We start from the raw sequence: 26,302 nt of genomic DNA, 5'->3' as shown, positions 1-26,302 counted from the left end.
AAGGCTCATGGAAGAGTAAGAATATCGTATGGATCAGGATTCAACAGGACAAAAATAACAGTACAGAGCAGGGGTGGGGGGAGGGGGGGGCAAAAGCTGAGTTTAAGGATAAAATAGAGAGACTTGGACAAAATAATGGGTGTGGGGCGGGTGTCACAAGAAGGTGAGTGGTTTTGCCGTTTGTTTGTGACCTTACCGCTTTGAGCTCTCAAGGTTAATCGCAACAAAACTTTCCACAATCAGATTGTTAACCTTGATGCACCTGAATCAGGGTTTCAAACAGTCACAAGGAGGTCATTTGGCCAATTATTGCCCTGTTGCACTCTCAAGTTAATTTATTTACGAATTCAAGGTAATCAATTTACTCCAGCTTCACTCCTTTACAACCTTTTAAACCCCATTAGACAGTTGAGACCGCTTCAACCCTTTACACCCATTAAACCTGCACACCTTTTAGACTTATTCATACCAATTTAGACCCTGTTAAAAGCCTTTATACCGCTTCACACCCATTTCGACCCTTTTCGCGATATATACACCTTCTTCGACACTTTTCAGGCCTATGGAAACTTTCAGACCCTTCGGACACTTTAGACCCGTTTTACTATTCCACCGAAAGAGCCCTTTAAACCCTTTAAGACCCTTAGATGCTTTCAACACCTTTGACCCCGTTATGACCCTTAAAGCACTTCAGACCCATTTAAGACACTTAAAGCACTTCAGACCCCTTTATGACATTTAAAACACTTTGGACCCCTTCAAAAATCGAAAGAAATTTCCCCCAAAATAGTTTTTGACGACCTTTTCTGTGCACTATTCGTGTATTTTGCAATGTTGCAATGTTTTGCAAAGGAACGGCGTATAAAAAATGAAGACACGGCTCAAATTGGTATGTCTCCATCGCAAGAGGAGAGGGCACTGCATTTGAGTCGAATTGTTACTTGGCCAAAAATTTTTTGGCAATTATGTTGATCACTCCAGTTTGTGAGTCTGGCGATGGCTTAACCGTAAGGGGCTAAGGGACACGCTGGAGTGTGATCCATCAAAGTGTGATTGTGGATCCCGAGTTCGAATCCCGGTCGATCATTAAATCAACACCACTCAGCCTGTCATCCTTCCAAGGATGGCAAATTGAGTACCAGCTCACTGGTAATTGGGGCACTGCATCAGCGGCACAAATGCACTTCCAGAGAAATGATACAACCAGCAGCCATAGGCTGCATATGAAACACTACAGTTTGTGTGTTTGTCCGCTCACTAATACTTGTTGATCTTTTTTTAAACTGATCTTTTTTTATTGTTCCTGGTCTTCTCCTCTTGCGAGGGCAATGAATGAGCTCTCATGACCTCTGTTTCTTGCAGAAAGGGTTCGGTGAATGTTGACAGTCAAGCTCTATATAACTATCCATCAAACAAGACATTGATAAACTACTATGAAGACAGTCTTGTGACCAACATTTTAAATGCCATCAACCAGAGTGTCTCCAATGGAAGCGTCTTGGTATTTAAGCCACTGACTGAGGACAGCGTGACAAGTAATCATACATGTAAGCATTGAATTTACTAATTTTTAAACGTTGTACAACAGAACACTCATGGTTACATCACTTCCTGGAGATGTAACACTTATTTGCGGGCAATACATCTGGTTTCAGAATATTATCAACTGAGTTGCCGCTGGTGAAATGGAATGGGTTAATACAACGACTCTGATGGAAGTTGATTTTCCATGGGAGAATCATGAACTTAATGAGACGCGAATGTGATTGGTTTCTTTAAATGTTCAAGGGTTTGTTTATTTATGCCATGTGTTGAGAGGTTGCAAAAGTGCACAGAAACAAATATGTGGGTGGTTCAGTTTTTAACCTGTGCAAAAGGTAGTGTAATGTATGACGAATAAAGGTCGAAATTGAACCAATTACATCATTAACGGGGTTGTAGCAGTTATGATTGAATACTCATTCTCATTAGGTTTTGCTTGCATTTGATGAGCGTACCTTTGCATCTTTCATCATATTCCCCGTGTCCCTTTTTCTTCATGCAGTGACATCGGACGAGATACTGAGGTATTACACGTGCAACTCATCAATGGAAGGCTATGTAGTCACCTGGGTTGATGATACCATACAATGCAGCTCACCTTGTTCCAAAGCTGAAGCTTGTTCTAATCATGGAAATTGCACTCATCAAACCGACGGAGCATCTTGCACGTGAGTAAAGGCATCCTGTATTCATGATATGAGACAGGTAAATGTCCTCAGAAATAAATTACGCTTTTTTTTTTCTCTTTCTTCAAGTACCTTTGTAAGCTTTTAATATCAAAAAGTTCAGACATGGGAGAAACATAATAAGACAACTCATCGTGTTTGTTTGTTTTCTTATGTTGCTTCGAACAACCCTACTAAAGATGTGACTCGGGATACAATGCGGAAAATCTTACGTGCAAATTCACCAATGAAGGTAAGGAGAATGTACATAACTGTGACAATAAGGTAACATGTACAAATAAAAATGAAATATTTCATTGCGATTTCAATTTCGGCTTTACAGGTAAGAAAGGAATTTCAAAAATTGTCCTGGAGATCAGCCTGACAATCTTATTAATGTTCGATTTGAACATTTATATTTAAATATACACAGGATGTCTCAGAATCACTCGCCCCCATCCTTGTTTATTTTGTGCATTTTGATAGACCTCATGCTCGTGCTGGTGGCAACGTTACTGGAGATATCAGATGCTCCCTTTCTCCGAACCGCTGTCACATACTATCCCACCAATTATTGTCGATATCTGTGCACATGTCCATCTCCATAGCAATGTCCTCTTTGTGTATGTGATTTACTTCCTTCCAAACGCTTATGAGGATATATCTGGGGGTGGATGTGGCACTGGCATGAGGGCACAAATGACGTCCTCCTCTGCCTAACTGCGTTTTTATTGTATACAAAGTCGAGGCTCGTGTAGGAGCAACACATAAAACATATAATAACGGGAGCGGGACACAAGAGGGGGAGAGCGAGGGGAAGCACATCGACAACAGAGAACAGGGACAGTGGTAGATCTGTGGAACGGAGAGGGAGTGGGGGGAGGGGGGACGAACGGGATAAAACAAATGGACACGACTAGGAGATCCAGGAAAGGAAAATGGAATTTAAACACTTTGGACCCCTTCCGAACTCTTATGAGGTGGATTTGGGGTGTATTAACGGGGGTACAAAATATCAAGGTTTTGGATGGGGGAAGATAAGAGATGGTGGTGAGCAGCTGTTTTGTAGACCTGGTGGGAGGAGCGGGATTGATGAGAGTGAGGGAGTTTGTTCCAAAGGCAAGCAAAAAGAGGAATGAAAGAGTGAAGGTGAACAGAGAGTCTTCATTTTGCCACTTTCACCAGAAGACTTTTTGGTCCTCTGGTGAAAGTTTATTGGTGTTCATCTTGGTGTTTCTTTCGTGGTGAAAATTTATTGGTGAAGAGTTTCTTGCTGTTTTGAAAATATCCTTCATAAAGTTTATTTTAACCTCTATGCTGTTGAATCACCAGGATCCGAAACTACAGTCTCTGCAGTACATACGACACCTTTGCCAGGTTCAAATGCACCAACCCAACTCTTACCAACAACCTCGACACCCACAAGCAAAACCAGCATTGTGTCCAAATCAACAGCAGGTATTTTCTTGATAGGTATCGTTGAAGCAATACCAGTGAAGAGATTATAGAATATATTACTTGAGTTCCTCTTCTTTACAATATACTCATAAAATCTTTATACTCACCCAACAAATAATTACCCTCTCCAGAGAAGAGTCCGTTTGTCCGTTTGTCTGTCTGTCTGTCTGTCTGTCTGTCTGTCTGTTTGTCCGCACAGCATAAATATGATTTTCTCTGCAACCATTGGTCCGATTGACAGGAAATTTTCACCATATGTGCACCTCCTCCTGTAGAATTTTTTAAATAATTATGACGTCATGGGTCACATGATATTGACGCCATCTTGGAAAAGGCGAAAAACTTCTATTCACCTCTTTATCTCCGTAAGCGCTGCATAGAAAAAATTGAGACATGACTCATTGTAAAGAACTCTACATGTGGAATAACATGTGTTAATGATGATGTCATAGGTGCCTCCATTATGACGTCATAATTCGACAAATACAAAACTTCATCCGATCAAGATGAAATTTCTTGAGCGTCATCTCTGGGTAAATCGGTGGAGAAAAAAAATGATGTCATCGGTTACATGGTTCGGCCGCCATATTTGTTTTGAAGTAAAAGCCTTAAAAACCACCAAAAACACATCCTGGAGAGGGTCTGCAATCTCTGATTGCTCTTTCTTGTTATTTAATGCATTTAGGACATTTATTTGGAAGCATGCTCATCATTGACATTTCTTGCTGGTCCTCTGGTGACCCGTACCAGTGCTCTGCCACCTGGGTGACCCTGACTAAGCATGCAATTTTCCCAAACATAGAATTGCTACTCTGCTTTTTTCCACTCTCAATTTTCTTTTTTAATTTCTTTTTCTTCTTTTTTCTTTTTTTTTCAATTTCAATTTCTTTTTTTCCACTCAAATTGCCACTCTCAATTTTCCCACACATAGAATTGCCAGAGTGGCAATTCTATGTGTGGGAAACTTGCATGCTTGGTCAGCGTCGCCCAGATAGCTCAGATGGCAGTGCACTGGTACGATTCACTGGAGGACCAGCTGGTCTGCGTGTGTAATTTTCCCACATATATCAATTTAATTATTTATAATCCTGTTCATTAATGTAACTAGCAACGGTACCCGCCCTATGGGCGGGGCTTCAATTGGGAGGCCCAAATGAAAAGGTAAAATATCAGAAATTTAAGGCTTTTTTAAATTTTTAACGATTCATGTAAACATCTGTTAAATCATATCACATGCAAATCATCAAAATGTAAACAGTATCTTACTATAATTCACCAAATGTCCCACAATGATCGATACACTATGATCGTGATAATCGCGATCGTGAATCTTGATCGATAATCATGTTCACAATCGCTGTGTCGTATGTACCCCCGATACGTGTTTCCTTCAGTTGAAATGGGTTAGAATTCTCTCAAGCAGGGATTCAACCCGTGTCCTTATAAAAGGTCTTTGTCCGAGGTCACCGAGTTCGATCGGTGCAGCCGTTTGTGCGGCACCCGGGAAAACAATATCGTCACAATGAAAACATCGTCACAATGAAAGTTATGCGAACGCGAATGTTATGCGGGAGTCCAAACCTGAGAATGCTGGAGACCAAAGCTGAAATTGGGAAAACTAAATAGCCTATTTTACTCCTGGAGATCCCAGGATTACCCACCCAAAATATCGTTGCGGTCCGTTCAGCAGTTTTTACGGTACCTACGAACGGACAGACAGACGGACGGACATTTGGTGAATTATAGGAAGATTATTTATAGCTGGGTTAGATTCCCAATAGATTTTTGACTCAATTAAAAATTGCCGTTTTACATTTCAGATGCTCCCTTTTTCATAACTGCTGTCACATACTATCCCACCAATTATTATCGATATCTGTGCACATGTCCATCTCCAGAGCAATGTCCTCTTTGTGTATGTGATTTACTTCCTTCCAAACGCTTATGAGGATATATCTGGGGGTGGATGTGGCACTGGCATGAGGGCACAAATGACTTCCTCCTCTGCCTAACTGCGTTTTTATTGTGTACAAAGTCGAGGCTCGTGTAAGAGCAACACATAAAACATATAATAACGGGAGCGGGACACAAGAGGGGGAGAGCGAGGCGAAGCACATCAACAACAGATAACAGGGACAGTGGTAGATCTGTGGAACGGAGAGCGAGTGGCGGGAGGGGAGGACGAACGGGGATAAAATAAATGGACACTACTAGGAGTTTCAGGAAAGGAAAATGGAATTTAAACACTTTGGACCCCTTCCGAACTCTTATGAGGTGGATTTGGGGTGTATTAACGGGGGTAGAAAATATCAAGGTTTTGGATGGGGGAAGATAAGAGATGGTGGTGAGCAGCTGTTTTGTGGACCTGGTGGGAGGAGCGGGATTGATGAGAGTGAGGGAGTTTGTTCCAAAGGCAAGCAAAAAGAGGAATGAAAGAGTGAAGGTGAACAGAGAGTCTTCATTTTGCCACTTTCACCAGAAGACTTTTTGGTCCTCTGGTGAAAGTTTCTTGGTGTTCATCTTGGTGTTTCTTTCGTGGTGAAAATTTATTGGTGAAGAGTTTCTTGGTGTTTTGAAAATATCCTTCATAAAGTTTATTTTAACCTCTATGCTGTTGAATCACCAGGAGAAACTACAGTCTCTGCAGTACATACGACACCTTTGCCAGGTTCAAATGCACCAACCCAACTCTTACCAACAACCTCTACACCCACAAGCAAAACCAGCATTGTGTCCAAATCAACAGCAGGTATTTTCTTGATAGGTATCGTTGAAGCAATACCAGTGAAGAGATTATATAAAATATTACTTGAGTTCCTCTTCTATCTATAATTCCAGTAATCTCTGTGTGTTTGTTTGTACGTTTGTTTGTCTGTGACCGCTGTTTCTCGACAACCACGGGTCCGATATACTTTAAACTTGCCAGGTATATTGCTGGGGACCCGAGGATGTGCCTTTTCAAGGTTTCATATTAATCGGACAATTACTTACCGAGCTATGTCCAAAAAACGATTCAACCAATCAGAGAGCAGCGAGCTATCGCGTGTGCCGAACGTGGAGGACACACTCTGCCTCGGATGGCACATTTGAGAGCGTATTCATTTATTTCACGTTTGCAAACTATGTTGGCGCTATGTTGGCGTTAAACTATGTTTTAAAACTAATAAAAACCCCGGGGGGATTGTCACTGTACTCGCAAGCCGTTCGCCGTTCGCTTTGGCGTTGCGAATGGACCAAAACATTTCATGCACCAAACCATTTCATGTAAAGCGTTCGCCGTTCGCTTTGGCGTTGCGAATGGACCAAAACATTTCATGAACCAAACCATTTCATGTAAATAGAGGGGGGGATATAATTTTAGATATAGATATAGTACGGGCATGCCCTAGTCTTTACAATATACTCATAAAATCTTTATACGCACCCAAAAAATAATTACCCTCTCCAGAGAAGAGTCCGTTTTTCCGTTTGTCCATCTGTCTGTTTGTTTGTTTTTGTCTGTCTGTCTGTCTGTCTGTTTGTCCGCACAGCATAAATATGATTTTCTCTGCAACCATTGGTCCGATTGACAGGAAATTCTCACCATATGTGCACTTCCTCCTGTAGAATTTTAAAAGAATTATGACGTCATAGGTCACATGATATTGGCGCCATCTTGGAAAAGGCGAAAAACTTATATTCACCTCTTTATCTCCGTAAGCGCTGCATAGAAAAAATTGAGACGTGACTCATTGTAAAGAACTCTACATGTGGAATAACATGTGTTTATGATGATGTCATAGGTGCCTCCATTATGACGTCATAATTCGACAAATACAAAACTTCATCCGATCAAGATGAAATTTCTTGAGCGTCATCTCTGGGTAAATCGGTGGAGAAAAAAAAATGATGTCATCGGTCACATGGTTCGGCCGCCATATTTGTTTTGAAGTAAAAGCCTTAAAAACCACCAAAAACACATCCTGGAGAGGGTCTGCAATCTCTGATTGCTCTTTCTTGTTATTTAATGCATTTAGGACATTTATTTGGAAGCATGCTCATCATTGACATTTCTTGCTGGTCCTCTGGTGAACCGTACCAGTGCTCTGCCATCTGGGTGACCCTGACTAAGCATGCAATTTTCCCAAACATAGAATTGCTACTCTGCTTTTTTCCACTCTCAATTTTCTTTTTTAATTTCTTTTTCTTTTTTTTTCTTTTTTTTTCAATTTCAATTTCTTTTTTCCCACTCAAATTGCCACTCTCAATTTTCCCACACATAGAATTGCCAGAGTGGCAATTCTATGTGTGGGAAACTTGCATGCTTGGTCAGCGTCGCCCAGATAGCTCAGATGGCAGTGCACTGGAACGGTTCACTAGAGGACCAGCTGGTCTGCGTGTGTAATTTTCCCACATATATCAATTTAATTATTTATAATCCTGTTCATTAATGTAACTAGCAACGGTACCCGCCCTATGGGCGGGGCTTAAATTGGGAGGCCCAAATGAAAAGGTAAAATATCAGAAATTGAAGGCTTTTTTAATTTTAAACTATTCATATAAACATCTGTTAAATCATATCACATGCAAATCATCAAAATCTAAACAGTATCTTACTATAATTCACCAAATGTCCCACAATGATCGATACACTATGATCGTGATAATCGCGATTGTGAATCTTGATCGATAATCGTGTCCACAATCGCTATGTCGTATGTACCCCCGATACGTGTTTCCCACAGTTGAAATGGGTTAGAATTCTCTCAACAGGGATTCAACCCGTGTCCTTATAAAAGCTCTTTGTCCGAGGTCACCGAGTTCGATCGGTGCAGCTGTGCAGCGATCGGTGCAGCCATTGTGCGGCACCCGGGAAAACAATATCGTCACAATGAAAACATCGTCACAATGAACGTTATGCGAACGCGAATGTTATGCGGGAGTCCAAACCTGAGAATGCTGGAGACCAAAGCTGAAATTGGGAAAACTAAATAGCCTATTTTACTCCTGGAGATCCCAGGATTACCCACCCAAAATATCGTTGCGTTCCGTTCAGCAGTTTTTACGGTACCTTCGAATGGACAGACAGACAGACAGACAGACAGACAGACGGACGGACATTTGGTGAATTATAGGAAGATTATTTTTAGCTGGGCTAGATTCCCAATGGATTTTTGACTCAATTAAAAATTGCCGTTTTACATTTCAGATGCTCCCTTTCTCCGAACCGCTGTCACATACTATCCCACCAATTCTCATTGATATCTGTGAACATGTCTATCTCCACAGCAGTGTCCTCGTTACCTCCGCGACTAAAGGTGGACGGAGGTTATGTTTTCACCCCTGTCTGTTTGTCTGTGAACAAAATATCTCAAAAAGTTGTGGACAGATTCGGACGAAATTTGGCAGAGATGTATGGCAGTATGTGACAGTTTGGCAGTATGTGACAATGACGAAATGATTAGATTTTGGTGAAGATCCGGATTCGGGTCCGTCTCCTAGAATTTTTTAAATGATTCTTCACCATTGGGAGATGGGGCCAAAAACTATACATAGCAGGATATCTCAAAAAGTTGTGGATGGATTTGGACAAAACCTGGTGGACCGGTTGGGTGTCTGACAAGGACGATTCGATTCGATTTTGGTGAAGATCTGAATACGGATTCGGATATGAGAATTATTTAATTTTTCGGAAGTGATTCTTCACCATTAGGAGATGGGGCCAAAAACGATACATAGCGGGATCTCTCAAAAAGTTATTGATGGATTTGGACAAAACTTGTTGGACAGGTTTTGTGTGTGACAAGAAAGGATCGATTCAATTTTGCTGAAGATCCGGATCCAGCTAGTAGAATTTTTTATAAAATATTACTCTTTATATTATAAAATAATTTATATTATAAAATATTTTTATAGAATATTATGAAATATTATATAACATAAAATTATATAAAATATTACTTGAGTTCTTACTGTTTATAATATACTCATAAAATCTTTCCACTCACCCAACAAATAATGATTTAATGCATTTCGGACATATTAATTGGTAGCATGCTCATCATTGACATTTATAGCTTGGTTAGATTCCCAACGGATTTTGACCCAATGAAAACTTGCCGTTTTACATCAGCGGTACCAACAAAGTACGCTGTGTGCCAACCTTCGTCCATTTTGTTTGCATTTTGATTGTTTATTTTGTCGTTCCCACACTATCTGTTTAAAAGTGTCGACAATTGTGTGCCGGTATTCTTGGCAAAATCTCTGCTTGTATTTCATTGTTTAATCTGTTCAGCCTGCAGTTGTTGGAAGATCTTACTTGTGGATGTAGCACTTGCATGATGGCCCAATATGGCTTCCTCCTGCACAATATTTTATTTTTTGTAATTCAAAAGCACCCTTCACATGGTCTGATGACTCCTTCATGCTGCTGAAACACCGGAAGAAACTGACTGATACAACGTGTCAGTATCTTCAATTAACATCACATCCAAAGAGATGAAAATCGGATTCAGAGTTTAAAAACACAAGACAATTATTCAGTATTGTATAAGTGATAGTTTGGAACTTCCTTACCGACCTCCACTCACTCAATATGTTGTGATTACATTTGTTGTGGGAATGCGTTATTGTACAGTGAAGTGAAACCATGTAACTACGTATGCTGGGACATGGGACATCCTCTATGGCTTACGCTCCTTCTCTTTTTTTCATTGCATAACAATTCCTTTTGTAATTTGCACTGTTTTTCTCACATTCATGAAGTTTTACTGGTATTAACCTGTTGCGCTCCCGAAACACTATATTTCCACCAGTAAGTATAACCTTCACCTTTCTGTCTGAGCGCTGTACCTTGAATTTCTTTGGTGGCGGAGACTAAGATTTCTCCATTCCATGTTGGCTCAATTTTACTGTGGCATAAAATGATGAACCGAGATCTCATCCGATTTGCAATCTCCATTGCGGAAACATCTTCCATCCAATAGCATTCCAGGAGTTCTGTTGAAGTAGCAATGCAAGTTGCACTTTGATCAAACTCAGGTTCTTTGGCACAGCGTACCTGGTCCCCAACCTTCAATCTGATCACACCTTCCATTCTTTGCATTAAAGAAAGTAATGTTGATAAGTTATTTGCCTGATCTTATCTATTAGAAACATCCTCTCACCAAATGATGCTTTAGCTTTGCTTCAAGCTGGTTGTATATTTCCAGGGTAAAAATATACGAATTGTTCTTCACCGAAAGTTTTCAAATAAATAGAAATTTTATGGTGATCAAAAGTTCATGGAGAAGTTTGCATATCCATAATCACGTACAGGACTATGACATGAGTACATATATATATATATATATCAGCGTTCGTTTCACTTGAATTACAAGGAGAGAATTAGTTGACAATGGTCAAACAATTCAAATAACTTTTATTAATCTGCATACTTTACGGCTTGCTGCATCACGGCTGTGACTTAAGGCAAAGTGTGAGTCTCTCGTGGTCCTGAGATGTTTCCCTATAATCGGCTGCTTTTGCAATTTCCATTTTCAGGGAGTTGTGATATGCAGAAGTGTCAAGAGAATTGCACAGCGCGGAACTTCTGCCATAATGATGGGACCTGCTTGTGCGATTCTTCCTGCACCATCACCGACTGCAATTGTGTTTCAGCCTACACGGGCAGCAAATGTGAACATGGAGCAGATATTGTCGCTGCTGATCTCCGTCCAGGTAAAGATGGGCTTCGATCACATTCAGGTTTCTTACTTTTCACTTCATTAGTTTATTTAATCATGAAGTTATGCAAAACACACAAGACAAATATAGTTCAAAAGTACAAGTCAAGTTAAGTGCTTTGGTGAAATTATTTTCCCTTTATTCATTGAATATTTATTGTAAAGAAACTTCATTGACATTTTTCCAGCAATTAATTTATCAGCATCTCTTGAATATGTTGTGCAGATCAGTGGTTCAAAAAACAAATTATTTTTGTTATATTGTTTCTTTTTTCATTTAAACATTTGAGGTTTGTGGTGGAAAACCTAAATATCCCAATGGAAGGGCAAAGTCCTGAAAATTGAGTAACATAAATCATTGTGCAGGAGACTTATAAAACAAGATTAAATTTGCAGAAAACTTGGACATTGGAGATGAACAAGTATTACATTGAGGAATTATCCGATGCCAACTGTTAATAGGATGCCAACTGCCACAATTAATGCAAAATTGCAATTGAAACAAGCATTGACTCTAACCACACAGACATAGACATACACACAAACACACACACACACTCCCTTACGAGCAAGCCGAACACACACATGCACGCACATGGAGGTCGGTACTTTGAGATCTGCGAGGGCTCCGTTGCACCTTCTGAAACCTGTATATGGAGCTAACAACCAATGAACGATCTTATTGCATTGTGTTGGCGAGTGTGCGGTGGGCTTTAGAGTAACCATGATTGTTTGAGAGATTATTTCAGTGAAGATTATGAAGGTAGAAAGGAAGATTGTTGGGAAGGAAAGAGGAGATTGGTGTTGGGGAGGGGGGGGGGGGGGGAGATGGGGGAAGATGGGAGGGTGGAGATGGGTGGGGAGGTGCTAGAGTTAAGGGTCAAATATTACACGCTTTGCTTCTTACCCTATTTGGCTTGCTTTTCTTTGCTTTCAGATGCACCAAAAGTGCAATTCGACATGATCGTGCGATTTCATCCGGCTGGCCTTAATACGTCAGTACAAGAAACCATGGTATGATTACATGCACATACACTTCCTCTGCTTGATGTAGATCACAGGAAAGGTTTTATTTTAATTTGCCATGATTTTTCTAAGATACATTCTTTGTTTTCTTCAGAATATGATTTTCTTTTTAAAATATTTTTGGCGACCTGACCAGCACCGCTTTTCACATCCAGCATTTTAAAGGCTCATTCCCAAACGCCCAGAAGTCATGAAGAGTCTTGCATGGACTTATGTCACCTGTATGGAGTAAACATGAAGAGTGTTGTGTAGACGGGTGTCACCTGTATAGACTGGACATGAAGAATCGTGGGTGGACTGGTGTCACCTATATAGACTGGACATGAAGAGTCTTGTGTAGACTGGTGTCACCTGTATAGACTGGACATGAAGAATCGTGGGTGCACTGGTATCACCTGTATAGAATGGATGGGACAGGTACATTACCATCTACAGGGTTATTAATAGGCCAGATTGTTTTTTATTTCATCAACAATCGAGCAGCTACAAAGTATTTCTCCAGAGACAACCTCATTTTTCAACTTAAAATCCACAATCCAGATACAAGCACCCACTCTTCACCTGAACACTCATCTGTGAAATGATTGACAGACCGGCGCAATGTTAGAATACGCACATTCATTCTTTATCCCCTGTTGCTATCTTTGGCCGGATTTGTATCTGCAATCTTTGAGATTGTCCGTGAAATTACATCTCCATCATATTCAAATCATGTCCATATTGTCTCGTGTACAAGTTGAATATTGCATACTAGCCGAAACCCGTGGAACATCCACGGAAGGGAGGATGTGGTGTATGGATAGAGTGTACCATTATGGATGGCATAGGGTTGGCGTCAGGAAGGGCATCCGGCCATAAAAAAAAAACATTGCCTCAAAAAGAGAACCATGACAATTACAACTACATGTGGGCAGGGTACAGCCCGAAGTGGAGATCGGTTTCTGAGGTTTGGGACATGGAATGTAGGGACAATGACAGGGAGATCAGGGGAAGTGGTGGAAGTATTGGTCAGAAGAAGAGTGGACATATGTTGTGTGCAAGAGACGAGATGGAAGGGAAGTGGTGTGAGAATGGTGAAGGGTAGGCAGGGACAGAAATACAAGTTTGTGTGGCAAGGGTGCCTGGAGGGCGTGAATGGTGTTGGTGTCCTGTTTTCTGAGGAGTTTGTAGACAGTGTGGTGAGTGTGACTAGAGTGAGTGATAGGTTGATGATGGTGAAAATGATGATTGGAAAGCTCTTGGTGAACGTCATCTCGAGATATGCTCCGCAGGTTGGTCGGAGCGATGAAGAGAAGGACAAGTTCTGGTGTGCGATAGAGAAGCTGATGGAAAACGTGAAAGATGAGGAAGTTGTTGTGGTAGGAGGAGACCTAAATGGACATGTGGGAAGGAGTATGGATGGTTTTGACGGAGTTCATGGGGGTTACGGATATGGTGTGAGAAATGGAGAAGGTGAAAGGATTTTGGAGTTTGCTGATGGAGCTGATTTGTTGATTTGTAATACTCAGTTCCAGAAAGAGGATAATAAGCTTGTTACATACACGTCAGGTGGGTCGACGACAACTGTTGACTACCTGATGGTGCGTAGGCGAGATAGGGGGCACCTCCGAGACACAAAGGTGATCCCGGGGGAGGAGGCTGTTTCACAGCACCACTTGGTTGTCTGCGACGTAAGGGTGAAAGGTGCGAGGAGAGCTCGGCGGGTGAAGTACCAACCGAGAATGAAGGTGTGGAGGTTGAAAGAGGTGACAGTAAGGGAGGCATTAAAAGAGAGGCTGAGTAGGGTCGAGGATGATGTGGTTGAGCTTGAAAGTGGTTGGATGTCAATGAAAGCTAGTCTGTTGGGAGCCGTTGGTGAGGTATGTGGATGGACAAAAGGACCACCGAGGCACTCGGAAACATGGTGGTGGGATGATGAAGTTGGAAAGAGGATTGACGAGAAGAGGAAGAAGTTCAAGGAGTGGCAGAAGGCGAAGGGTACGGGAGCAGAAACAGCAGAGCATGAAAGTTATAAGGCAGCCAGGAAGGCTGCAAAGAAAGAGGTAGCAAAGGCGCAGGAGGCATGTAGGAAAATGTTCGGAGAACGCTTGGATTCGGAAGAGGGTCAGAGAGCGGTATTCAGGATTGCAAAGCAGATAGCGAAAGAGAGGTGTGATGTGATGGGGGTGAGCTGCTTGAAGGATGAAGTGGGACAAATCGTTGTCGACCCAGATGGAATTAAAGGAAGATGGAAAAGACATATGGAAATGCTGTTGAATACAGAGAATGAATGGGATGGCAACATAGAGAGTAACCCAGTTTTAGGACCGGCAGAGAAGATAACTGAGAAGGAAGTTGAGGAAGCGATAAAAGCAATGAAGGGTAGAAAAGCGGGAGGGCCGACGGGAGTTGTGGGAGATATGTTGAAGGCAGCAGGAAGTTGGGGAGTGAAGAGAATGACAGAGATCTGTAATCTGGTGGTGAAAGAAGGCCGCATTCCAGTGGATTGGGAACTGAGTACCCTCGTCCCTCTATACAAGGGGAAAGGTGACCCTCTGGAGTGTGGCTCGTACCGAGCGATAAAGTTATTGGAGCATGGAATGAAGGTATTGGAAAGGGTGTTGGAGAGGAGGATAAGGAAGAAAGTGAAGATCGACGAAATGCAGTTTGGATTTATGCCAGGAAGAGGAACGACAGACGCGCTTTTCATTGTGAGGCAGTTGCAGGAGAAGTACATGGAGAAGAGGAAGAAGTTGTTTCTTGGGTTTGTTGATCTGGAGAAAGCATTCGATCGGGTTCCACGCAAAGTATTGACATGGGCATTGAGGAAGTTAGGAGTGGAGGAATGGTTGATCAGAGTAGTGATGGCAATGTACAAAAGAGCGTACACAGCTGTAAAGACGAAGGACGGGAACAGTGGTGAGTTTGAGGTGAAGGTGGGAGTGCATCAAGGGTCGGTACTAAGTCCACTACTATTTGTAGCTGTGATGGAGGTGCTGGCTCAGAACGTAAAGGAGGGTTTACCGTGGGAGTTGTTGTATGCAGATGATCTGGTGTTGATTGCGGAAAGTATGGATGGACTGAAGGAAAAGATGAACACGTGGAAGGAATGTATGGAGACAAAAGGTCTGAAGGTGAATATCGGAAAGACGAAGGTGATGGCAAGTGGTAAAGCATGTGGTGAGGTGGAAAGAACTGGGAAGTGGCCCTGTGCTGTGTGTAGGAAGGGTGTCGGAGTGAACTCCATTCAGTGTACAATGTGCGCTGAGTGGGTTCATCAAAAATGTAGTGGTCTGAGAGGGTCATCAACCAGTGTGGCAGCTACATTCAAATGTAAGGTGTGCACAGAGGGAGCTGCAGATGGAGGAAATGTTGAGTTGGATCTTGGAGACGGTGTGAAGCTGGAAGGTGTGAAAACATTTTGCTACCTCGGAGACATGCTGAATGGAGAAGGTGGATCAGACTCGGCAACGGTTGCTCGAGTGAGATGTGCATGGAAGAAGTTTCGGGAATTGAGTGGCGTGCTGATGATGAGGAGAGTGTCGTTGAAGCTGAAGGGAAAGGTGTATGCTGCATGTGTGAGAAGTGTTATGATTTATGGGAGCGAGACATGGGTAATGAACGTAGAGCAGCAACGAAGGTTGGAAAGGGTGGAAATGCGAATGGTTCGACGGATGTGCGGAGTATCGTTGAGAGAGAGGAAGACAAATGATGAATTGCGAAAGATGATGGGAATAGAGCCTGTGATTGATGCTGTGAAGAGGAACAGGTTGAGATGGATTGGTCATGTGTTGAGGAAGGATGAAAGTGACTGGTTGAGAAGAGTGATGGAAATGAATGTAGAAGGAAGTAGAAGACAGGGAAGACCGAGAAAGACTTGGCTAAAGATGGTGGAAGAAGAAATGCGGGCAAGGGGCTTAACAAGGAGAGATGCAGAAAATAGGGCAAAATGGAGAAGATTGTCATGGGGACCGCAAGGCTAACCCCCGCTCTAGCAGGGAAAATGGCCTTTTAAAATGCATGTTGTTGTTGTTGTATAGGGGATTTGCTTGTCCGAGTAAGAGTTAGGAAGAAAGATGAGAATGAAGAGTGCGTATATGAACAACGATCGCCGACACCGGCACAAATGCATGCTCTGGATTGTCCACTCAGTGGACGGCTTGCTTTCGCCTTCGCCTGTCCAATCATCGGACGGCTTGCTTCGCCTTCGCCCAGCAGACACCAATACGATGGCGTCGTAAGATGGCGTCGTAAGATGGCGTCGTATCGGCAGTTAATCGGATGCTTTTGGGCCCAACGTCGGCTAATTCAGATTTTTCGAGTATGGCTGTACGTGATAAACAAAGAGCGCGGTTCGTAGATCGTAAATCCATTAGTGCCGTGAGCATCGGGTGACTGGGTGCGGCGTAAAAGGGATAACAAAGTCGAGTCCTTACGCTATTATTATATAGATGATTGGTTATTAATTATTATTCTCAATCCTGTGTTGCAGTTACGTGAGCGATTTGGAAACCTCACTGGGTTTATCGATGTCAGTGCTTCTCAACTCAAGTAAGAAACAACAACAAGAACGTTTAAGGATCAATAATGTGCATTTGTATCTCTGATTTATTGTTCTTTTGATGTCGTTAAAATATGATTGTGTTTTCTTTTCTTTGTCATGGGAGCAGTGAAGGCACAACCAACGAGTCTGCTGTGAAGGTCAGGTTTGATTATAACAATGAGAACATCAACAAAATCTACAATGGCGGACTCAAAGATGATGTTAAAAACAAGTTGAGGAGCCAAGTACGGGCCACCATCCAAGAAAACATGACCCTGATAGGAGAAATTAATCAAACAAATGGTAAGATGTACCTGATTATTCAGGAAGCTAATTGTGTGATTTCACAAAGCATGTTTATCAATAAACTCTGCTATCAATTATACAAATACTGTTTTAAAAGTATTTTATATAAATTGAATCTTATTTTGAATACCAATCCCATTTTGTCCCGATCACAGTTCCAATGGAGGATCTGGACAAGGTGTTTCAGTGCAACACCAACTACGAGGGATATGTTGTCTCCTACGATAGCACCGGAGTTTTCTGCCAATCACCCTGCAATGATACTTCCTACTGTAGTAATCATGGAACTTGCTCCCACCTGGTATCCGGTCCAAAATGCAGGTACAGTGAGTGAATATCAGGAAATTTTGAAAACTTCTCTCAACAATAAAATGCTGTAAAAATCAAATACATTACAGCTTGATCTTCACCCAAATACTGGGTTCATAAGTTCATGCTTTCTTCGGTTAATGGTGCATGAGTGCCAGGTGTGTTTACCTGTTTACATTTATGTCTTGCTTGTTGTCGACAACAATTTTCTCGTATTTAAAAGTTTTCCTGGTATGTCCCTGGGAGAGCGGGTGAGTTGTATTTCTTTGCTTTAGGTAAAACAACGTTGAGGTTTTACTTTAAACTAAACACTGGTAGGGCTTCTGCAAACTCTACAGCTGCCGGTTATAAAAATGCTAAATGTTTGTGAAAATAATTTTCCGTCTGTCTCTTGTTTTCGCTCTTTTTATTTTTATTTTTACTGTTTACTGTAAGTTTGCTGTTTAGATGTTGATTTAGTTATTCCTGCTGTTTTCATGTTTGGTGTTCAAATAGATACACGAGTTTACACGACATGGCTACCCCTTCTAATTAGTGGATTCGGCTGTTTCAGCCACACCCATTGCTGACAAGTATATATAATCAAGCACACAGCCATGCAATCTCCACAGACAAACGTTGGCAGTAGAATGGGCCGTACTGAAGAGCTCACTGACTTTCAACGTGGCACCATCATGGGATGCCACCTTTCCAACAAGTCAGTTCGTCAAATTTCTCCCCTGCTAGAGCTGCCCCAGTCAACTGTAAGTGCCGATATTGTGAAGTGGAAACGTCTGGGAGCAACAACAGCTCAGCCGTGAAGTAGTAGGCCACACAAGCTCACAGAACGGGACCACCGAGTGCTGAAGCACGTTGCGTGTAAAATTTGTCTGTCCTCGGTTGCAACACTCACTACCGAGTTCAAAACTGCCTCTGCAAGCAACGTCAGCACAACAACTGTTCGACGGGAGCTTCATGAAAAGGGTTTCCATGGCCGAGCAGCAGCACACAAGCCAAAGATCACCATGCGCAATGCCAAGCATCGGCTGGAGTGGTGTAAAGCCTGCCGCCATTGGACTCTGGAGCAGTGGAAACGCGTTCTCTGGAGTGATGAATCGCGCTTCACCATCTGGCAGTCCGACTGACGAATCTGGGTTTGGCAGATGCCAGTAGAACGCTACCTGCCCGAATGCATAGTGCCAACTGTAAAGTTTGGTGGAGGAGGTATAATGGTCTGGGGCTGTTTATCATGGTTCAGGCTAGGCCCCTTAGTTCCAGTGAAGGGAAATCTTAACGCTATAGCATACAATGACATTCTAGACGATTGTGTGCTTCCACCATTGTGGCAACAGTTTGGGGAAGGCCCTTTCCTGTTTCAGCATGACAATGCTCCCGTGCACAAAGCGAAGTCCATACAGAAATTGTTTGTCGAGATTGGTGTGGAAGAACTTGACTGGCCTGCACAGAGCCCCGACTTCAACCCCATCGAACACCTTTGGGATGACTTGGAACGCCGACTGCAAGCCAGGCCTAATCGCCCAACATCAGTGCCCGACCTCACTAATGCCCTTGTGGATGAATGGAAGGAAATCCCTGCAGCAATGTTCCAACATCTAGCTGGAAAGCCTTCCCAGAAAAGTGGAGGCTGTTATAGCAGCAAAGGGTGGGACCAACTCCATATTAATAATGCCCATGATTTTGGAATGAGATGTTTGATGAGCACATACAGGTATGATGTTTGGTTGTCCATATACTTTTGGGCATGTAGTTTATATACGGCAGGAAGTTTAAGGATTTTAAAATGTAAAATAAATGTTTAGTTTAAAAATCACTCTTTACATTAAATCACAAGTTTTAACGAAAGTGAGACTCATATAATAGCAACGTGCCAGATGGTTAATTAGGCAATTCTCTGTATACAACGACAACAACAGGCATTTTAAGGCCATTTTCCCTGCTAGAGCGGGGGTTTGCCTTGCGGGCCCCATGACAATCTTCTCCATTTTGCCCTATTTTCTGCATCTCCCCTTGTTAACCCCCTTGCCTGCATTTCTTCTTCCACCTTTGTATGATCTCTGTATGATTTCATTACATCTCTGTATATGATCGTTTTAAGATTATATGTGTCTGTGTGTCTGTGTGTGTGTGTGATTATATGTGTCTCATTACATCTCTGTATGATGTATGTATATGTGTCTGCACTGTAAAATGTTCCATGCGTGTGTCTGTGTGTATGTACATGCATGAGTGTTCCACCCATTGGTTGTACAGTTCATCTGACCCCACCCACAATTCCTATAGGCTACTCCAGCCACTAATTTAGGAAACCGTGAGAGATATTCTTTCAAACCATTTAGAGCTATATAATTTATCCTTTACAACCCTTTATAATTACCATTTAATATTACCCTTTAAAACCCTTTAATATTACCCTTTGATCCATTTAGAATTACCCTTTAGAATTTACTCTTTAGAACCCTCTAGAATCTGGAACCCTTTCTTGCAAGCAGCACTTTTACTGCGGAGGTTATGCAGGTTTGCTATTATTTCCGACTATTTTGTCTTGAAACTGTGATGGGTTTTCGTGAAGTCCGTGATGACCTCATAGGCTATAGCAACCTCATAGGCTATCACCTTGTCTTCACCTTCGGTGGCGCAGGTAAATCTACTATATAAGAGAGCTGTTGATCTGTCTGTGTGTGTGTGTGTCTATCTGTCTGTGTATCGCCATTTATCTCAGAGATGGCTGAACGGATCTTCGTCAAACTTTCAGATGTTCATCAGTGAGTGCCTGGGAGTGTTTTGGGGGGAGGGGGGGAGTTCGTTTTTTTGGAGTAAAAAAAAAAAAAATCGCTCGATAGTGCCGAAGCCTTTTTAAATGAATGACAGTTATATACAAGTACATATTTGCATAAATAAATACAAAACGATCACCAGACATTTGAATACAAATAAATCAAACGATTCCGGAAGTGTATGAATTTGGTAGTACGGATTCTTCTTCTTTCTGATCGGCATCACCCACCAGCATATATATGAACCCCCTTCCACTCCTGCCACCCCTCCCCTCCCCTGACCCCCCACTCCCCTGCCCGGAAACGCCAGGTACTGCTGCTAGTATATTATAAAACCTAAAGGTTTATTCAATGAATAGCGATGTTTATCGTGACGTCACATACCCGATCACGTAACCGCGCTCTTTGTTTTGGTTGGCAAAACACCAACCATGCTGGCTGTCTCTAAGTGGTACGCACGCACGTACGTACGTCCACACACGCACGCACGTACGTACGTCCACACACACACGCACGTACGTACGTCCACACACGCACGCATGTACGTACATCCACACACGCACGCACATACGTACGTCCACACACGCACGCACGTATGTACGTCCACACACGCACGCACGTACGTACGTCCACACACGCACGTACGTCCACGCACACACACACAAGTACGTACGTCCACACACACACACAAGTACGTACGTCCACACACATATGTACGTACAAACACGTACACACACCTTCCAGTTCATTTTCCCGACTAACATCCCATTTTAAAAACATTTAAATCGCCACAGCATACGCATCGTCGAGCAGCCGCCACGGTCCGTGCCTCGTACCGGACTCGGAGCACATTCCTTGGGCAGTCTTTTCTAGTCGACGCTGAAGCCTCAAGGCCTATCCCACTGGGACCGGGAATGTGAATGGCGTCGACAGCTGTAAAGCCTCCACAGGCCGTGTAGGCAGCCGCACACAAAGCCGTGACGCGCAGGCTCACTCATGTCTGTGGGGCTTAATTACGAAATGCTACGTCAGCTGCGAACCCACGTCCCCAAACCGGAGCCGCCATTGCTCGGTCGTAAGGGACTGTCGTATCGTTGAGACGCAACAATCCCAAAATGGGATTGTTGAGACGCTGTGATGGTATGACTTTGCCTTTGATAAAGCAGAATGGTACATCATTCCCGATCGCATGATACCACAGTGGCTTCACATGACCACTTAAAAAAAAAATTGTATGCCTCTTGTGACCTGAATGCCTTCAGTGACTCCCTTGTGTAGATACCCGGTGTATCGATCAAGTACGTGTACACGTCGCCGTAGTTCAAATCTGGCCAGCAAGATGGATTGTTTTGCCATCCTTTCAATGCAAATGGTTCCGGAAGAATATCCTCACCATTCCTATAACTCAACTTCGATTTGTACCGAGATTTTGCAACAGTTTCAAGACTATTAAAATACTCCGAAACGATCACGTGTGTCGAGCGACGCCATTGTGCAAAACGAAAACACTGCGCTTTTGCCAACCAGGCTGCTGCGCATGCGCGGATATGGTGGGTTTGTTTATAAACAGTGAACATCGCTATACTTCAATGAAACTTTTTGCTCCTTTAATTCAATGAAACTTTTTGCTCCTTTAATTCAATGAAACGTTTTGCTCCTTTAATTCAATGAAACTTTTTGCTCCTTTAATTCAATGAAACTTTTTGCTCCTTTAATTCAATGAAACTTTTTGCTCCTTTAATTATGTGAATTCTCTCTTTCAGCTGTGATCCTGTCGATAATATGTACGAGTTCTCAGGTGATAAATGCGAACGCTCAACAATACGTACTACAGCCTTCCACAAGATCCTGTTTGGCACACTCGGAGGCCTTCTGCTTGCCACAATTCTGGGTGGCATCATCTTCTATTTGGTCAAACGTCACTCACGTTCACAATCCCATCGCCTGATCAATGACAACAGCAGGTACATCACTTGAGTGAATGTTGTATGTTTGTAAAACCTTTCATTTGCGAAAATATATCGCATTAACAATGATTTTTCAAAATTAATTTGTTTTATGGTTTTGACAAAACACTGAAAATATGTGAAATGTGAAACAGCCGAACGTATTGGTCCATGTGCAGTGCAAAGCTGACACAAACACAAAACTTCCCTTATTGTGTCACTATTACTACATTTTCCTTTGTCTGTCTGTGTGTTCCCTTATATCTTGTATGGCTAGAGAATGGAACATTGTAGGGCCAACAGACTTGAAAAATATAATGGGGCCAATGGGGATTGCCATGGGGGAGGGGGGATTTGGGGCGATTTATAGGGTGGGGGAGTGAAGGGGAGATGTTTGTACCAGCTTACATTATAGCAACCAAATTTAGCACACACGCACTGGTGGCTAAGATAGGGGGGAGTGCTGGAGGGGGTAGGAGGGCTCTCTATATCGTGACCAGATATTCATGTCAGCTTCATAAGCCGCTGTACTCCCCAACGTGTCTTGCATAATGGGGGCCACATGGGGGATTTATGTTGTAAAGATTAAATTATTTTTTATAGATTTTTATTTATTTATTTAGATGGATGTGGAATAGAGGGAGGAGAGTTCTCTGTAATGGTTTGAGTGATTGCCACCAAACTTGGTAGGGATAGTGTAGGCCCCAAGGGGGTTAATTATCCTTTAGAACCCCTTGTAATTGCCATTTAGAACCCCTTATAATTACCCTTTTTGGGTTACCCTTTGGACCTAATCATCATTAACCCCCATTATTATTATTTTTATTTACGAATTGTGTTTGTTGTCTTGACAACAGTGTAGAATGTAACACATGTACCCCTCCCCCCACCACCTTTCCCCAAGCACTTGACACTTGTTTGAAAATAAAAATAATGGTTTCTTACATTGCATGCAGATTATTACTTGCAAAATCGAAGATTTTCAAGTATATTGGTCGATTGCGTTTGTGGTTCTGTCTGTCTGTCTGTCTGTCTGTCTGTTTGTTTGTCACCGGCCTACAGGTCACAATTTTCAATCGATCTTCACGAAACTTCACCAAATGTTAGAGTTGGTCAAAAGCAAGAAGCCTATTGTTTTTGGGGTCAAAAGGTCAAAAGGTCAACATAGGCCAAAGGTCACCAACTTTGCTAAATTTCTAAAATCCTCAATTTTCATCTGATTGACTTGAAATTTGAAGAGGACTTGCATATCTGGTCACTGAATTCAACCACCAAGTATATTTGAGGTCAGCATAGGCCAAAAGGTCAGCATAGGCCAAATTTCTAAAATCCTCAATTTTCATCCGATTTACTTTAAATTTGAAGAGGACTTGCATATCTGGTTACTGAATTCAACCACCAAGTATATTTGAGGTCAACATAGGCCAAAAGGTCAACACAGGCCACATTTCCAAAATCCTCAATTTCATCCAATTGACTTGAAATTTGAAGAGGACTTGCATATCCGGTCACTGAATTCAACTACAAATTAGATTTTAGGTAAAGATAGGCCAAAATGTCAACATAGGCCGAATTTCTAAAATCACCAATTTTCAATTTGATTGACTTGAAATTCTAAGAGGATTTACACATATGGTCACTGAATTCAACCACCAACTATTTTTGAGGTCAACATAGGCCAAGTTTTTTAAATCCTCAATTTTCATCCGATTGACTTGAAAATTGAACAGCATTTGCACATTGAGTCACTAAATAGGTAAACTAACTATTTTTGAGGTCAAAGGTCAACTCAAGGTCAACCTTCCAAAATCATTTTTCATCTGAAAAATCGTCACTTTTCCTCCCATTGACCCGAGCTTTGATCAAGATTGTCAATTTTAATCTTGATGAAATGGACAATTTTCTGTGTCAATGGGATTTTTTTTCTTTGGGGTGGGGGGCGGATTTTGCAAGTATCGTGCTCCGCATGACGTCTTCTTGTTTGTGTTTTTGGAGGTTTTATGTGGGGTCAGATTCTGGTGACTGACAATGCTGCTGTGTGATGTCACTGCTCCCTTCATAGTCAATGGGGCAATTAAGGAAAAAATCTCCTCCTCCCCATTGGATGGGGATTGTCCATGTAAAACTCTAAATGCTGAGCGTCGAGTGAGGAAGCAACACACACCGTTGTTAAAGTATTTTATATGACTCAGCTGGGGTCATTGAGCTCCAGACCTCCCAGACTCAGAGCAGACACTAAACATAATGCCGCCTTAATGCAGTTGACAGCATTTGCATATATGAGTAAACATTGCATTGAATTTTAAAAATCCCCAATGATGTGTTTGTTTGTGCTTTTCCTTTTTAGTGCTTCTTCTGATGAATCCCGTCGGGGAACGTTCATGGACAGAAGAAATATACCATGTATGTTACTCTGATGAAGAGATGTTTGGGAATGATCCACCACGCGGTAACCCGGGTTGCCCCGTGATTTATAATCATTTTACATAATTAATTAATCTATTTTAGGGGGAGTGTATCCCGGGTTCGCGTGATAGGAAAATCCTTTGTAACACACAGGGGGGGGGGGGGGGGACGTTTTCATTCTAATTTTCTTTCTGCACAATCTTTTTGCCCCAGCAACAGGGATTTACAACCTTCCAGAAACTACTGTTGGTCCCAGCCCCAGCAAAACTTCTGGAGATTATCCACATTACTTTCAACCAAACCTGGAACATGTTGATACTCAAAAACAGGTAAATATATTCATGAACTTATAATTTTGCATTTTATCACTTTATTTACAGTATGTAATCTCAGTAAGTCTTTTCATTGTTGAGTCAAATTGTAATTTGTTAAGTCTCCGTAAGGTGTACATGAATAAAGTATTTGATAATTTTAATGTTTACTGATAAACAACTGTAATCTGCTGCACACTGCACTGCACCACTTCCTCTTGTGGTAAACATAAGATAATATAAACATGGATAGTCAAACAGTTTTTAATCATTTTTCTTGTATTTTACAATTAATGCTTTAAAACTTTCCTCTCATCAATGAACTGAAATCAGAATATGGCAACGTGTGATGAGCCAAATGGCCGAGTCTCATACCATTTTTACAGCATAGCCCATCAGGCAAAGATTTTCAGAACAGTGTTTGTCCATCCGTATGTATGTCCCCTCAAACGTATACCAATCAGAGCTGAGGATCTGGTCACATGACAGAGTGACGTGATTACGTCTGATGTCATTACGGCGGTACGGCGGCTGACTCTCCACACGCCACCATTTTGATTTATATGCCGTTCATGCCGAACATACAGTGCATTCAGAAAGTATTCAGACCCCTTCACTTTTTTCACATTTTGTTATGTTCCCGCCCAATGTTGAAATCGTTTAAATTCATTTTTTCCCTCATCAATCTACACTCAATACCCCATAATGACAAAGAGAAAACAGGATTTTAGAAAGTTTTGCAAATTTATTAAAAATAAAAAACTGAAATATCATATTGACATAAGTATTCATACCCTTTGCTGTGACACTTGAAATTTAGCTCAGGTGCCTCCCATTCTCTTGATCATCTTTGAGATGTTTCTACACCTTGATTGGAGTCCACCTGTGGTAAATTCAATTGATTGGACATGATTTGGAAAGGCACACACCTGTCTATATAAGGTCTCACAGCTGACAATGCATATCAGAGCAAAAACCAAGCCATGAGGTCGAAGGAACTGCCTGCAGAGCTCAGAGACAGGATTGTGTGGAGGCACAGATCTGGGGAAGCCAACAAAAAAATTTCTGCTGCATTGAACAAAAGGGTGGAAATGCGAATGGTTCGGTGGATGTGTGGAGTATCGTTGAGAGAGAGGAAGACAAATGATGAATTGCGAAAGATGATGGGAATAGAGCCTGTGATTGATGCTGTGAAGAGAAACAGGTTGAGATGGTTTGGTCATGTGTTGAGGAAGGATGAAAGTGACTGGTTGAAAAGAGTGATGGAAATGAATGTAGAAGGAAGTAGAGGACGGGGAAGACCGAGAAAGACTTGGCCAAAGATGGTCGAAGAA

The 26,302-nt window shown here is 42.0% G+C and overlaps 2 protein-coding genes across 2 annotated transcripts in view; both read left to right on the top strand.

Moving 5' to 3' along the window:
- Positions 1-26,302, top strand: part of LOC137425815 (uncharacterized) — a 1,363,480-nt gene that overhangs the window by 218,436 nt on the left and 1,118,742 nt on the right. The window lies entirely within an intron of this gene.
- LOC144891690 (uncharacterized) lies at positions 1,407-24,654 on the top strand. The gene is made up of 11 exons (XM_078775518.1): positions 1,407-1,547; positions 2,045-2,210; positions 2,408-2,460; positions 6,292-6,414; positions 11,187-11,363; positions 12,306-12,382; positions 16,866-16,924; positions 17,044-17,219; positions 17,378-17,543; positions 22,069-22,269; positions 24,599-24,654. Exons 2-6 carry the CDS (start codon positions 2,117-2,119, stop codon positions 12,330-12,332), a joined length of 474 nt encoding a protein of 157 aa, XP_078631644.1. The 5' UTR covers positions 1,407-1,547; positions 2,045-2,116; the 3' UTR covers positions 12,333-12,382; positions 16,866-16,924; positions 17,044-17,219; positions 17,378-17,543; positions 22,069-22,269; positions 24,599-24,654.

The sequence above is a fragment of the Myxine glutinosa genome, chromosome 4 (assembly GCF_964187855.1).
Source record: "Myxine glutinosa chromosome 4, kmMyxGlut1.1, whole genome shotgun sequence".
Taxonomy (NCBI): Eukaryota; Metazoa; Chordata; class Myxini; order Myxiniformes; family Myxinidae; genus Myxine; species Myxine glutinosa.
This window is presented reverse-complemented; position numbering and strand designations above follow the sequence as displayed.

Bases quoted from the DNA above. Each gene is read 5' to 3' on its own strand.
- LOC144891690 (XM_078775518.1), top strand. From the start codon at position 2,117: ATGATACCATACAATGCAGCTCACCTTGTTCCAAAGCTGAAGCTTGTT. The intron at 2,461-6,291 runs GTAAGGAGAATG...TTGAATCACCAG, and splicing joins GTGCAAATTCACCAATGAAG to GAGAAACTACAGTCTCTGCA. The intron at 11,364-12,305 runs GTAAAGATGGGC...CTTTGCTTTCAG, and splicing joins CGCTGCTGATCTCCGTCCAG to ATGCACCAAAAGTGCAATTC.